The sequence below is a fragment of the Pristis pectinata genome, chromosome 1 (genome assembly GCF_009764475.1).
Source record: "Pristis pectinata isolate sPriPec2 chromosome 1, sPriPec2.1.pri, whole genome shotgun sequence".
In the NCBI taxonomy this organism is placed as follows: domain Eukaryota; kingdom Metazoa; phylum Chordata; class Chondrichthyes; order Rhinopristiformes; family Pristidae; genus Pristis; species Pristis pectinata.
In genome coordinates this window covers 145609181-145624624 of record NC_067405.1, presented here as the reverse complement: position 1 = coordinate 145624624, position 15444 = coordinate 145609181, and the positions used below count along the sequence as shown (strand labels likewise).

General features: G+C 47.8%; 1 protein-coding gene and 1 long non-coding RNA gene across 2 annotated transcripts in view; both read right to left on the bottom strand.

Moving 5' to 3' along the window:
* Nucleotides 1-3414: 3414 nt before the first annotated feature.
* Nucleotides 3415-9660, bottom strand: LOC127579629 (uncharacterized). The gene is made up of 4 exons (XR_007957708.1): nt 9607-9660; nt 8946-9003; nt 6756-6928; nt 3415-3484 (listed from the first exon to the last, which is right to left on the bottom strand). It is a non-coding gene; the product is annotated as an uncharacterized LOC127579629 (long non-coding RNA).
* A 2420-nt stretch (nt 9661-12080) lies between these two features.
* Nucleotides 12081-15444, bottom strand: part of LOC127572497 (cytosolic carboxypeptidase 2-like) — a 40013-nt gene continuing 36649 nt past the window's right edge. Inside the window, exon 12 of the mRNA XM_052019888.1 lies at nt 12081-12395. Coding sequence (XP_051875848.1) covers nt 12081-12395 — 315 coding nt within the window. The remainder of the gene's footprint in view (nt 12396-15444) is intronic.

The window sequence follows — 15444 nt, the reverse complement described above, 5'->3', positions numbered from 1 at the left end:
ACAAGGAAATACTGGAATGCATATGATGTCTTATCCCTTGGAATGTTAATCCTCTTCTGGAGATATCCATGTGGAACGAGCTGCTAACTTCTATCAGGCAGAAGATACAAAAGCCTGAGAGCATGTACCACCAGGCTCAAGGACAGCTTCTGCCCCGCTGTTATAAGACACTGGAACAGGCCGCTTGTATGGTAAGGATGAACTCTTGATCTCTGAATCCACCTCGTCATGGCCCTTGCACCTTATTCGTCTACCTGCACCACACTTTCTCTGTAAGTATAACACAATATTCGGCATTCTGTTTTACTTCCCTTTTGGTGCTACCTCGATGTACTTATATATGGCCTGATCTGTATGTATCTTCACTGTATCTCGGTACATGTGACAATAGCAAAACCAGTTACCAAAATCCCACACCCTGTATTACAAGGCACCTGAAACATACAGTACACGTTCCCAGTATGAATTGATTCTTGTCTCCTATCAAATACAAACCACTTGGGAAACACAGAGACCCAACAAAGGGTGACAGAAGCTCTCCATAGACCTAAAAAGAAGCTTTGCAAAGACCTAAGGAGACTCCATGTCTCTTTGAACCCAGGAGATTCAATTAGTGTTGTTAAATGTCTGTATGTGTGTTTAATTTTGGTTGCATGAGTGTCTTGACCGATACAGAAATGCATCACCTGCAGTTCTCAATGGTGATTATACTCAAAGCCTTGCCTGCAGAAGCCAACAAATTCAGTATATGAACTGGGATGTCACGTTGCAGCTGTACGTGACATTGGTCAAACCACAGAGTATTGTGCACAGCTCTGGTCACCACACTACAGGGAGGAGGTGGTAGCAACAGAGAGAGTGCAGAAGAGACTCACCAGGATATTGCCTGGGATGGAAGGGTTTATTTCGAAGGAGAGATTAGAGAGGCTGGGTTTATTTCCAATGGAGAGCAGCAGGGATGAGGGATGACTTCAAAGATGTTTATAGAATTATGAGGGGCATAGATAGGAGAGATCGAGAGATCAAATTCGAAGGCAGAGTACAAGGTTAATGGCAGGACTCTTAGCAGTGCGGAGGAACAGAGGGATCTTGGGGTCCACGTCCACAGATCCCTCAAGGTTGCCGCGCAGGTCGATAGGGTTGTTGAGAAGGCGTATGGAGTGTTGGCCTTCATTAGTCGGGTATTGAGTTCAAGAGCCGCGAGGTAATGTTTCAGCTCTATAGAACTCCGGTCAGACCACACTTGGAGTATTGTGTTCAGTCTGGTCGCCTCATTATAGGAAGGATGTGGAAGCTTTAGAGAGGGTGCAGAGGAGATTTACCAGGATGCTGCCTGGATGGAGAGCACGTCTTATGAGGATAGGGTTGAGTGAGCTGGGGCTTTTCTCGTTGGAGAGAAGGAGGATGAGAGGTGATTTGATAGAGGTGCACAAGATGATAAGAGGCATAGATCGAGTGGACAGTCAGAGACTTTTTCCCAGGGCGACAATGGCTAACACGAGGGGGCATAATTTTAAGGTGATTGGAGGAAGGTATACGGGGGATGTCAGGAGTAAGTTTTTTTACACAGAGAGTGGTGGGTGTGTGGAACGCACTGCTGGCAGAGTTGTGGGGGCAGATACATTAGGGACATTTAAGAGGCTCTTAGATAGACACATGAATGATAGAGAAATGGGGGCTTATGGGGGAGGGAAGGGTTAGATAGATCTTAGAGCAGGATAAAATGTCAGCACAACATTGTGGGCCAAAGGGCCTGTACTGTGCTGTAATGTTCTATGTCTATGTTTTAGATAGTCAGAACTTTTTCCCGGCGTAGGGGAGTCTAGAACTAGAGGGCACAGGTTTAAGGTGAGAGGGGAGAAATTTAAATGAGATCTGAGGGGTAAGTTTATCACACAGAAGGTGGTAAATACCTAGAATAAGTTGCCAGAGGTGGAGGTAGAGGCAGCTACAATCTCATGTCAATTGGCAAAGTACTCATTGCTTGTTCTGTTTAACTCATTCAACATTTCTGATGAATGGCCTTTGATCTGAATCGCTAAATCTCTCTCTCTCTCCCCCCAAAAATTTCTGTCCCTCCAAAAGTTTCCCTCTCTCTCCAAATGTTTCTCTCTCCACAGGTGCTGCCTAACCTCATGGGAATGTGAGAGAGAATAGGTTACAGGGAAAGAATTGGGGGTTAGGATGGATGGGCCTGTTCTGCGAGCTAGCATAGACTCGCTGGGCTGAATGGTAATATGAGACTCACTCTTGGTACTTTGTCAGTGGGAAGGACAGTGAACAATCCACTGTGCTCATTGAGCAGTTGGGCTGTACACACAAGACCTCGAAGTACAACAGAGGTGTCTTGGTGACTCCACATGTCCAGAGAACGTAGACCAGTACAGCACAGGAACAGGCCCTTCAGCCCATAATGCCTGTGTCAAGCACGATGCCAAATTAAACTAAATCTCTTCTGCCTGCGCGTGGTCCATATCCCTCCCTTCCCTGCATATTCATGTGTCTAACAGGCTCTTGAACTCCACTATCGTATCTGCCTCCACCACCTCCCCTGGCAGCCCGTTCCAGGCGCCCACCACTCTCTGTGTGTAAAAAAAACTTGCCCCGCACATCTCCTTTAAAATTTCCCCCTCTCACCTTAAACCTACGCCCTCTGGTATTCAACATTTCCACCCTGGGAGAGAAAACTCTGACCGTCTACCCTATCTCTGCCTCTCATAATTTTATAAACCTATTAGGTCTCCCCTCAGCCTCCGATGCTCCAGAGAAAACAACCCAAGTTTGTCCAACCTCTCCTTATAGCTCATGCCCTCTAATCCATCCTGGTAAAGCTCTTCTGTGCCCTTTCCAAAGCTGCAACATGACTTCCTGTCTCTTATACTCAATGCCCTGACCGATGAAGGCACGCATGCCGAACGCCTTCTTTACCACCCTATCTACTTGCGTGGCCACTTCCAGGCATCTCTGGACTTGCACCCCAAGATCCCTCTGTACATCAATGTTGTTAAGGGTCCTGCAATTAACAGTATACTTTTCCTTTACAATTGACCTTCCAAAGTGCAACACAAACTGTTAAGGTTTTTCCAACCTCTCCTTGTAGCTCATACCCTCTAATCCAGGCAGCATCCTGGTGAACCTCTTCTGCACCCTCTCCAAAGCCTCCCCATCCTTCCTGTAATGGGGGTGACCAGAGGAATGGAACTGTTCTACCTCTTCCCTCACCTGCTCTGAGCTAGAGGCTCTCTGCTTTCTCCTACTTCCGGCGCAGAATTCACGGTGGTAGACAGGTTAAAGCCACCCGAATTGGCTGACAAGGTGTGGGAGACAGCTCTCGACATCTGCTTGCTGGCATACTGGAGCTCACTAAGGGATGCGTCCTGCCATAGGTGTGTAAATACGGTACTCTGATCCGATCCAGACCTGCTGTCTGTTCCTTCGGAAAACCTCAGGCTCCTGTTGGTAATGGGCTTCCTCTCCCTGGAAACTGTCAGGGCAAAAAAGTGTCAGAAGTGGAATCTGGCCAGACACTCTCAGTGCAATCTGTTCACTTAACGCTACAATGATTATCCGTCTACCTGCACTGCACTTTCACTGTAGCTGTAACACTATGTTCTGCAATCCAGTTTTCTTTTTACTACCTCTTCATACTTGTGTAGTGTAGCAGTTAGCATAACACTATTACAGCGCCAGCGACCTGGGTTCATTTCTGGCCGCCGTCTGTAAGGAGTTTGTACGTTCTCCCCGTGCCTGTGTGGGTTTCCTCCGGGTGCTCCGGTTTCCTCCCACATTCCAAAGACGTACGGGTTAGGAAGTTGTGGGCATGCTATGTTGGCGCCAGAAGCGTGGCGACACTTGCGGGCTGCCCCCCAGAACACTCTACGCAAAAGATGCATTTCACTGTGTGTTTCGATGTACATTTGACTAATAAAGATATCTTATTATTCTTATGTACAGAATGATCTGTCCGGATGACACACAAACAAAATCTCGGTACAATAATGTGATCATTTTCCTGCACTGTCCCCATACCCCTTGTTTCCTTTAATACGGTGTATTGTCCTTCATCAATCAGGGAATTGAGTTTAGGAGCCGTGAGGTATTGTTGCAGCTATATAGGACCCTGGTCAGACCCCACTTGGAGTATTGTGCTCAGTTCTGGTCGCCTCACTACAGGAAGGATGTGGAAGCCATAGAGAGGGTGCAGAGGAGATTTACAAGGAGGCTGCCTGGAATGCGGAGCATGCCTTATGAAAGCAGGTTGAGGGAACTCAGCCTTTTCTCCTTGGAGAGATGAAGGATGAGGGGGGACCTGATAGAGGTGTATAAGATGATGAGAGGCATTGATCGGGTGGATAGCCAGAGGCTTTTCCCCAGGGCTGAAATGGTGGCCACAAGAGGACATAGGTTTAAGGTGCTGGGGAGTAGATATAGAGGAGATGTCAGGGGTAAGTTTTTTACTCAGAGAGTGGTGAGTGTGTGGAATGGGCTGCCGGCAACGGTGGTGGAGGCTGATACGATAGGGTCTTTCAACAGACTGTTAGATAGGTACATGGAGCTGAGTAACATAGAGGGCTATGGGTAAGCCTAGTAATTTCTAGGGTAGGGACATGTTCGGCACAGCTTTGTGGGCTGAAGGGCCTGAATTGTGCTGTAGGTTTTCTATGTTCAATGTTCTAATATCCAGAAACTATCACTTTCCCACTCTCTGTGTAATAAACATCTCCTTTAAACTTTCCCCTTCTCACCTGAAAGCTTTGTAAATAATCAAACAGAGACGTGCTCATAACTTAAGAACATGCCATTTTTAAATACTGTCATTGCACACTAAGTATTTCCCAAGACTCTTAGGAGAACTTGAAAGACAATTTATAAGGTGCGTAACATTGGTGGGAGGCAGTGATTGAAGGTCCGTGAGGAACACAGGGAGATCCAGGAATCTTTTCCTGGAAGACTGGTGATTGGTAGATGAGTGAGGGTGCCCATAACATGGTGAATGTCAATGGTCAGTCAGTGGAGGAAGTACACACAGCACGGCAGTACGAGCCAGTGCTTACCTAACACTGCTATAGCCTGGTATTTGTTCATGGGAGTCAATGAATCAGAGCAAGGAAGCTGGCCTCACTGTCCACCAACTCCATGTGCACCCATTTACACTAATCCCATATTATTCTTTAGGATAAGATATCATTATTAATCACATGTACATCGAAACACACAGTGAAATGCATCTTTTTGCGTAGAGTGTTCTGGGGGCAGCCCACAAGTGTCGCCACGCTTCCAGCGCCAACATAGCACACCCACAACTTCCTAACCCGTACGTCTTTGGAATGTGGGAGGAAACCGGAGCACGCGGAGGAAACCCACGCAGACACGGGGAGAACGTACGAACTCCTTACAGGCAGTGGCTGGATTTGAACCCGGGTCGCTGGCGCTGTAATAGCGTTACGCTAACCGCTACACTACTGTGCCTGGCCACATTCTCCCCACATTCCCATCACCTTCCCCCACCGGATCCTACCCCTCACCCACACACCAGTTTACAGTGGCCAATTAACTCACCAACCCTCACATCTTTGGGGTGTGGGAGGAAGCCGAAGCACCTGGGGGAAATCCACGCAGTTACAGACAGCGCCGGAAGTCGGGATCGAACCTGGGTCCCTGGAGCTGTGAGGCAGCAGCTCTACCTGCTGCACTACCTTATGTCCTAATGTGGAATGTTACTTGCCCTGTTGTCTGGGTCCTGTCTGAGTCAACCCTCAGTGCCGTCAGGGAGGGAGTTCCAGGACTTTGACCCAGCGATGGTGAAGGAATGGCGATATATTTCCAGGTCAGGATGGGGTGTGGCTCGGAGGGCAACTCCCAGGGGGTGGTGTTCCCCATGCTTTTACTGCCCTTGTCTCTCTGACTGGTAGAGGTGGTGTGTTTGGAAGGTGCTGTCTGAGGAGTCTTGGTGAGTTGCTGCAGTGCCTCCTGTAGAGGGTACAAACTGCTGCTGCTCTGTGTTGGTGATGTGGTGAGTGAGTGGGTGTGGATGGGGTGCCTGTCAAGCGGGCTGCTATGTCCTGTATTTTGTCGAGCTTCTTGACTGCTGTTGAAGCTGCACTCACCCAGGCAAGTGGAGTCTTCTCTCACACTGCTGACTTGAGCCTTGTAGATGGTGGACAGGCTGCGGGGAGTCAGGAGGTGAGATACTGACCACATGATTCCCAGCCTCTGACCTGCTCTTGTAGCCACATTGTGGATATGGCTACTCCAGTTCAGTTTCTGGTCATGGTGACCCCATATTGATGGTGGGGTTCTGTGATGGGAATGCCATTGAACGTTGGGGGTGGATGAGGGTCGAGTGAGTGAGGTTAGGATGCGACAATGGAAAAATGGAACAGGCTGCCAGGGGAGGTGGGAGAAGCAGATACGATAGCAATGTTTAAGAGGCATTTAGACAGGGACATGAACAGGCAGGGAATGGAGGGATGTAGACCATGTGTAGGCAGATGGGATTAGATTGGATTAGCATCATGGTCGGCACAGACATGGTGGGCCGAAGGGCCTGTACTGTGCTGTAGTGTTCTATGTTCTATGGCACAGACATGGTGGGCTGAAGGGCCTGTTCCTGTGCTGCACTGTTCTACATTCTATATTCTATGTTTTAATTCATAATAATCAACCAAACTTAAACTCCTCACTGCCCTTGTTAAAAAAAACTAAATGTGCACTCTCTGAAAACAGGAGCTAGTTTCAGGCTGGGCGGACGTCACCTTGCGTTCCCGAGAGAGGCTGATGACTGCCTGCTCTGGTGCTGGACACACCACTCGAAGCTGAACACAGCCCCTGCTGATGGTCAGTGTCCCTGTCTGGCCCTCGAGACTGCGGCGGCTCAGCTGAGTTCAACACAGACTGCGGGTCTACTGTCAGTGAGGTGGTTTCATTGCTGTAAGATATCGTTGGCAAATACATTGAATCAAAGAAACTGCAGAGATTGAATTTCTAAAGCTAAAGCAACACGTGCTGGAGACACACAATTGGTCGCTGGCATTGAGTATAAGAGTCAGGACATCATGTTACAGTTGTACAGTTTCTGGTCCCTGCACTATGGTACGGCAACTGCTCTGCCCAGGACCGCAAGAGACTGCAGAGAGTTGTGGGACACAGCCCAGCGCATCACGGAAACCAGCCTCCCCTCCATGGACTCTACCTCTCGTTGCCTTGGCGAAGCAGCCAACATAATCAAAGACCCCACCCACCCAGAACATTCTCTCTTCTCCCCCTCCCATCAGGCAGAAGATACAGGAGCCTGAGGGCACATACCACCAGGCTCAAAGACAACTTCTATCCCACCGTGATAAGACTATTGAATGGTTTCCTTATACGATGAGAGGGTCCCTTAACCTCACAATCTACCTTGTTATGGCCTTGCACCTCATTGTCTGCCTGCACTGCACTTTCTTTGTAACTGTAACACTTTATTCTGCATTCTATTATTGTTTGCCCTTGTACTGCCTCAATGCACTGTGTAATGCATTGATCTGTACAATCAGTATGCAAGTTTTTCACTGTACCTCGGTACATGTGACAATAATAAACTAATACCAATACCAACATTGGAAGGATGTGATTAAACTAGAGAGGGTGCAGAAAGATTCACAAGGATGTTACTGGGACTGGAGGGCTGGAGTTATAAGGACAGGCTGGACAGGCTGGGACTGTTCTCCCTGAAGTGAAGGAAGTCCGGGGGGTGACGTTATAGAGGTTTTTAAGTTCATGTGGGGCATAGATAAGGTGAATGGTCACAGTCTTTTCCCCAGGGTAGGGGAGTCTAAAACTAGAGGGCACAGGCTTAAGGTGAGAGGAGAAAGAGAGGGACCTGAGGGCAAGTTTTTCACCCAGAGGGTGGTGGGTGTGTGGAACGAGCTGCCAGAGGAAGTGGTAGAGGTGGGTACAATAACAACATTTAAAAGACATTTGTTCAGGTGCATGGATAGGAAAGGTTTAGAGGGATTTGGGCCAAATGCAGGTAAATGGGACTGGCTTAGTCGGGCACCTTGGGCAAGCATGGATGAATGGGGCTGAAGGGTCTGTTTCCGTGACGTATAACTAAGCCAGTTCCATTTGCTTTCATACCCCTCTGAACCTTTCCTGTCTAAATCCCACATTGTAGAGACATCAGAACAAGAGGGCATAGGTTTAGGGTAAGGGAGAAGAGGTCTAAAAGGGATCTGAGGAAGATTTTTTTTTCCCAGAGGTGGGGTTGGAATCTGGAACACATTGCCTGAGGGGGTGGTGGAGGCTGAGACTCTCACTTGAGTCTCACTTGAGACGAGCACTTGAATCACCAAGGCAGAGAGGCTGTGGACCAAGTGCTGGTAGATGGGATCAGAGTGGTTGGTATGGACATGTTGGGCCGAAGGGTCTGTTTCTGTGATGTATGACTCTATGGAACTGGAAGCAGAGTCTTTGAACCTTTTTAAGAGAGAAGGTGGATAGATACTCGATAAGCAGGGTGAAAGGTTATCACGGGTAAATGGGAATGTGGATTTGAGATTGCAATCAGATCAGCCAAAATCTTCCCAAATGGGGAACCAGTTAAAGGTTCTGAGACCTACTCCTGCTCCTAATTCACATAGGAACATAGAGAACAGCAGGAGTAGGCCACTCGGCCCTTCGGCAACCTACTCTGCCACTCAATACGACCATTGCTGATCATTCAAAGTCAATCCTCTTTTCCAGCTTTCTCCTCACATCCCTCGATCTCACCAAACCCAAGAACAATATCCAACTCTTTCGTGAATATATTTAATGAATTGGCTTCCACTGCTTTCTTTGGTGGAGAATTTCACAGATGTACTGGGGCAGATGATTCTGATGCGGTGAGGCAAATTGGGCTTCTGTATTTTTGTGCTGAACTCTGCGTAACGATGAAGATCACCCCAGTAATTTAGTCCACCTACCTGAATCCATTTGACGTCAAGAGAGATGAAGGCACAGCAAGGACATTATAGATAGTATCTATAGAAGAAGAAATAAGATGTAGATCAGTAAACAATTTCAACTTGATCACGAAAACCACAATCCCCTACATTGATTCTGTCTACATTTCCTGCTGCCTCGGTAAAGCAGCCAACATAATCAGGGACCCCTCCCACCCCGGACATTCTCTCTTCTCCCCCCTCCCATTAGGCAGAAGATACAAAAGCTTGAGAACACATACCACCAGGCTCAAGGACAGCTTCTACCCCTGTTATAAGACTCTTGAATGGACCTCTCGTATAATGAAGATGATCTCTTGATCACTCAATCTACCTCGTCATGGCCCTTGCACCTTATTGTCTGCCTGCACTGCACTTTCTCTGTAACTGTGACACTTTATTCTGCATTCTGCTATTGCTTTTCCCTGTGTATTACCTCAATATACTTCTGTATGGAATGATCTGTCCAGATGGCACGCAAACAAAAGCCTTTCACCGTATCTCAGTACACGTGACAATAATAAACCAATTACCAATTAGTTACTGGAGTAGCAACAAGTCATTCTCGATCCAAAAGGAAGTCATCCCTAATCCTTGAAACAATCTCTCTGCTTAATGTGGAGACTCTGGGATTCTCCCTTACTTTTTGTTCGAGGTATCCTCCAGTTCCTGCTCTCCACTCGACTGATGATAGGAAGCTTTGTTGTACTGACAGGGAAGAAGTGTACCGGAGACACAATGAGGTGCGGTGTGAAGCAAGTTGTCTTCTTCCTCGTGCTATTGGTTTTCGGAACCCACGTGAATTCTAATGGGTGAAGGAAAAAGGCAGAAACTGTTTTTGCTTTGACGTATTTGACAGAATCGTATTTACGTCCGTGTGCTTGAGAAGATCTTCCATTAATTTGTTCTCAAGCAAGAGACTGCTGGTGTTTGGACACTAATTCCAAACCCGGACCAGACCAATCAAACGATTTTAGCAATAAATATTCTCACTCCCGTTACGTAGAAAATAGGAGTAAATGTAGCAACACACAAAATGCTGCAGGAACTCAGCGGGTCAGGCAGCGCCTGTGGAGGGAAATGGACAGGCGATGTTTTGGGTCGAGACCCTTCATCCTGGATGCACTTGACTGAAGAATTCCATGGTTCACCACCCTCTGACTGAAGAAAATCTCTCCTCATCTCAGTCCTGGATGTCCCCCCCCCCCCCCCCAGCTCCTAACACAGGTGACCCCTGGTTCTGGATCATCTAGCCAGGGGGAAGCATTATCCCCGCCTTTGGGTCCAGTAACAACCACAAGGCCACCATGACCGTGACCTACCACACCTCCCCCCCCCCACCCCCCCGTACTCCTCCACTTTTGCATCAACAGCATTCCCTGCTTTCTCCAGGTATCCCTTGACTGACTGTCGGCCAGCCTCTTAATGCAATGGTTCCACCTCCACATGGAGAGAGTTCCACCGGGAGACCCTCTGGGAGAAGATATTCCTCCTCATCTCTACCATAAATTGATGATTCCCCCCTGACAGGACTCACACATTAAATGCAAGGCCCTGGCGAGTGTAGAACTGAGGGACCTGGAGTACAAGTACATGGTTCCTTGAAGTGGAGACAAAGGTAGACAGGGTGGTGAAGAAGGCGTTTGGCACGCTGGCCTTCATCGATCACGGCTCTGAGGACAGGAGTTGGACGTCATGTTACAGCTGTAGAAGATGTTGGTAAGGCCACACTTGGAGTACGGCACACAGTTCTGGTCGCCCTGCTGTAGGGAGGGTGTCATTAAACTTGAGAAGGTGCAAAAGAGATTTACAAGGATGTTACCGGGACTGGAGGGCTGCAGTTATAAGGAGAGGCTGGACAGGCTGGAACTGTTTTCCCTGGAGTGTAGGAGGTTGAGGCATGATATTATAGAGGTTATAAAATCATGAGGGGCGTAGATAAGGTGGAAGGTCACATTCTTTTCCCCAGGGTAGGGGAGTCCAAAACTACGGGGCATAGGTTTAAGGCGAGAGGGGAAAGATTTAAAAAGGACCTAAGGGGTAAATTTTTCATGCAGAGGGTGGTGGCTAAGTGGAACGAGCTGCCAGAGGAAGTGGTAGAGATGGGTACAATTACGACATTTAATGGACATTCAGACAAGTACATGGATAGGAAGGGTTTAGAGGGATAAGGGCCAAACGCAGGCAAATGGGACTGGCTCAGGTAGGCAACTTCGTTGGCATGGATGAGTTGGGCCGAAGGACCTGTTTCTATGCTGTATAGCTATATGACTCTAAGCCCTTTAGTTCTAGATACCCCCATTAGGGCAAACATCTTCTCAATCCCCTCTTTGACAGTTCACCTCCGAATCAGACATGTTTTCAATCACCCTTCTGAAGTCCAACGAGTAAAGGCCGAAGCTGCTCTCCTGGAATAAATGGTTCTTTCTCAGAGAAGCAGGAGTGATCACATGGATCGGCACTGGGGCCCCAGCTATTCACACCTTGTATTAGAAACTTGGATAAGGGAATGAACATCTCCAAGTTTTCAAATGGAGATGGTGGGAGGGTGAACCTTGAGCAGGATGCAGGGAAACTCCAGGATGATTTGGACAGGTTGAGGGAGAATATGGGTAAATGTGAGGTGGTCAGGCACGGCGGTGTAGCGGTTAGCATAACGCTTTACAGCGCCAGAGACCCGGGTTCAATTCCGGCCGCTGTCTGTAAGGAGTTTGTATGTTCTCCCCGTGTTTGCGTGGGTTTCCTCCAGGTGCTCCAGTTTCCTCCCACATTTCAAAGACGACGGGTTAGTAGGTTAACGTGGGTGTAATTGGGCAGTGTGGGCTCGTTTGGCCGGAGGGGCCTGTTACCATGCTGTGTAAATAATGTTAAAGTAGGAGCAGAGACAATAACAACATTTAGGAGGTATTTAGAAAGGCACATGAACAGGCAGGGAATAGAGAGATACGGACCATATGCAGGTAGTTATATTGACATCACGGTCAGTACAGATGTGATGGGCCGAAGGGCCTGTTCCTGGGTCCTGGGCTCCTCCCAACTTTCAACCACCTACCTTCGTATCATCAGTAAATCTGGCTGCACTGCTCTCAGTCCCTTCACCCAAATCACAAACATAGTTCACAACGTAGCTGAGGCCCTAGTGGTGATCCCAGATGCATCCCACTCATCAGGAAATGCCAATCTGAAGATGACGGTCGGCCAATCCCCTGTCCATGTTTTGCCATCTTTTGCTGTCAGCCGCTGCCATGGCAACCATGGAATGAATGACAGCTTATTCCAGGGGCTGCCGGACCTGCCCCACGCCCTGGTAACATGTACACGATTGATGTTGCTCTGAAACTTCCTACTTTTTGTGCTGTGCTGTCGTTCTACACTGAGCCTTCCAGATCCATGGTCATCGGGTGGTGAACCTTCACTAGTCCTGTACGGAACCTGTGAAATAGAGTTAAAGGTAACACAAAGAACAGGAGAAAAATCCCCAAGGTATTTCCAACCGAGGATCTGAAGTCAGTGCTGGAATGTAGAAAATACAGTAACTAAATTTGTGCAGAACTTTGGAGAGGGTGCAGAATAGGTTCACCGGGATACCGCCTGGATTCGAGGGTATGAGCTATAAGGAGAGGTTGGACAAACTAGGGTTGTTTTCTCTGGAAAGTCAGAGACTTGATAGAGTATCATAAAATTATGAGAGGCATAGATAGGGGAGACAGAGTCTTTTTCCCAGGGGAGATATCCCTCTAAACCTTTCCTATCCATGTAAGTGTCAAATACTAGAGGACACGCATTGAAGGTGAGAGGGAGAAAGTTTAAAGGAGATGTGGGGGGGGGGAGGGGCACAGTTTTTACACAGAAAGCGGTGGGTGCCTGGAACGGGCTGCAGATACGACAGTGGTGGAGGCAGATACGACAGTGGTGTTTAAGAGGCTGTTAGACAGACACGTGAATATGCAGGGGATGGAGGGATACGGATCATGTGCAGGCAGAAGGGCTTGGTTTTAATTTGGCATCGTGTTCAGCACAGACATGTTGGGCCAAAGGGCCTGTTCTGTTCTGTGCTGTACTGTTGTGTTCCAACGGATAATTTGTAGTACTGGGTAAATACTGGTCGGACATTCTGGGGTGTAAATCTTGCCTTGGGGATCCTTAACATTCAACCAGTGACCATCGGCGCGATGCCTCGACTTGTCTTTTGACGGCAACACATTCCCTCAGCCCTGTTTGGGTCCCATACCTAAGGAAGGATGTGCTGGCGTTGGAGACGGTCCGGAGGAGGTTTACGAGAATGATCCCGGAAGTGAAAGGATTAACATATGAGGAGCATTTGATGGCTCTGGGCCTGTACTCACTGGAGTTTAGAAGGATCAGGGGGGACCTCATTGCAACCTACTGAATATTGAAAGGCCTGGACAGAGTGGATGTGGAGAGGATGTTTCCATCAGTGGGAGTGTCTAGGACCAGAGGGTACAGCCTCAGAATAGAAGGATGTCCCTTTAGAACAGAGATGATGAGGAATTTCTTTAGCCAGAGGGTGGTGAATCTGTGGAATTCATTGCCACAGACAGCTGTAGAGGCCAAGTCATTGGGTATACTTAAAGTGGAGGTTGATAGCTTCTTGATTGGTAAGGGGGTTAAGGGTTACGGGGAGAAGCAGGAGAAAGGGGTTGAGAGGGAAAAATAAATCAGCCATGATCGAATGGCGGAGCAGACTCGATGGGCCGAATGGCCTAATTCTGCTCCTATGTCTAATGGTCTCAGATTGTCGCCTGAACTTTATGGAGTTTGTGGAATGGGGTCTTGAACCCACCACCTCCATCCACAAAGCCAAGACTGCCAACCACTAGGCCAGAGATGTACGTAGAAGCGGGAGTGTGATCCAATTTCCAACACTTCCGTCATCAGCATTTACTAAATATTCTCTCGTTCTATTCAAGTCGTAGAGTTACACAGCACGGAAACAGACCCTTCGGCCCAACTCATCCATGCTGACCAAAATGCCCATCTAAGCAATCCCATTTGCCCACATTTGGCCCGTATCCCTCTAAACCTTTGCGATCCATGTACCTGTCCAAGTGTCTATTCTTGCTACCACTGTGTACCCAATCACCTTCCCCCACATTATACCCCTACTGTCCACATGTTAACCACCACACATCATCCTTCATCCTCTGCCACAGTTCATTGCCCCAGCCAGCATTGTACCACCCCGCAAACCTGGATGTGGAACTGTTTCTATATAACAGAAATGGCCAAAGGTCTCGAACTGATTCCCACCCCAAGCCCGGCATTCTCTGTACAAGTTTGCCAACTTCAAAAGTTTCTGTTAATTTCTAATCTGTTTCTGTCCAAAATCTTCTTCCCGTGTTAGTGCGTGATCCGCAACTCCATGAATCCTTATTTTAAGGGACAATCTTTTATAATATGCTGAAAAAAAACCACTGGAGGAACTCAGCGGGTCAGGCAGCATCTGTGGAGGGAAATGGACAATCGATGTTTCGGGTTGAGACCCTTCCACCAGACCAGAAACGTCAACTGTCCATTTCCATCCACAGATGCTGCCTGACCCTCTGAGTTCCTCCAGCAGTTGGTTTTTTTGCTCCAGATTCCAGCATCTGCAGTCTTTGTGTCTCAGTCTTTCAGAAGATGCCTTGTCAATGCATTTGAAGATCAAGATATATCACATCTTCTGGTCCCCCCTTATCTACCAGCTAGTTACACCCACAATTAGTATCATTAGATTTGTCTTCTCTCCTCTCCCATTGGGTAGAAGATACAGGAGCCTGTGGGCACGTACCAACAGGCTCAAGGGTAGCTTCTACCCCACTGTGATAAGGCTATTGAACGGTTCCCTTATACGATGAGATGGACTCTGACCTCATGACCTACCTTGTGCCTTATTGCACTGCACTTTCTCTGTAGCTGTGACACTTTACTCTGTACTGTTACTGTTTTTACCTGTACTACTTCAATGCACTCTGTACTGACTCAATGTAACTGCACTGTGTAACGAATTGACCTGTACGATCGGTTTGCAAGACAAGTTTTTCACTGTACCTCGGTACAAATGACAATAATAAACCAATACCAATACCAATGGTTCCGTCAGCAATCAACATCACCACTTCAAAGCTGAAACATCCCTGAGAAAGTTGGCCCCCAGTTACAAATGATCTTTTTTTTCCTTCAGGCCTTAGTTTTTTGCAATAAAATATGAATGTCCACTTCTTGGTAATGGAGGAACTTTAGGAAGAAGTTGCCTCTGAACTGTTGGCATTTCTGTCATAAAGGACAAATGCAGACACTGTGGAGACCTTTCACAGAAAATGAAGAGTCCTAGGATTAGCCACAACCTATAACTACCAATTGGCACAGGTGTCCTGAACTTTAGTTATGCTGCAACCACACTCAAGAAGCCCTGCACCATACAGGACATAGCAGCCCGCTTGACAGGCACCCCATCCACACCCACTCACTCACTCCACCA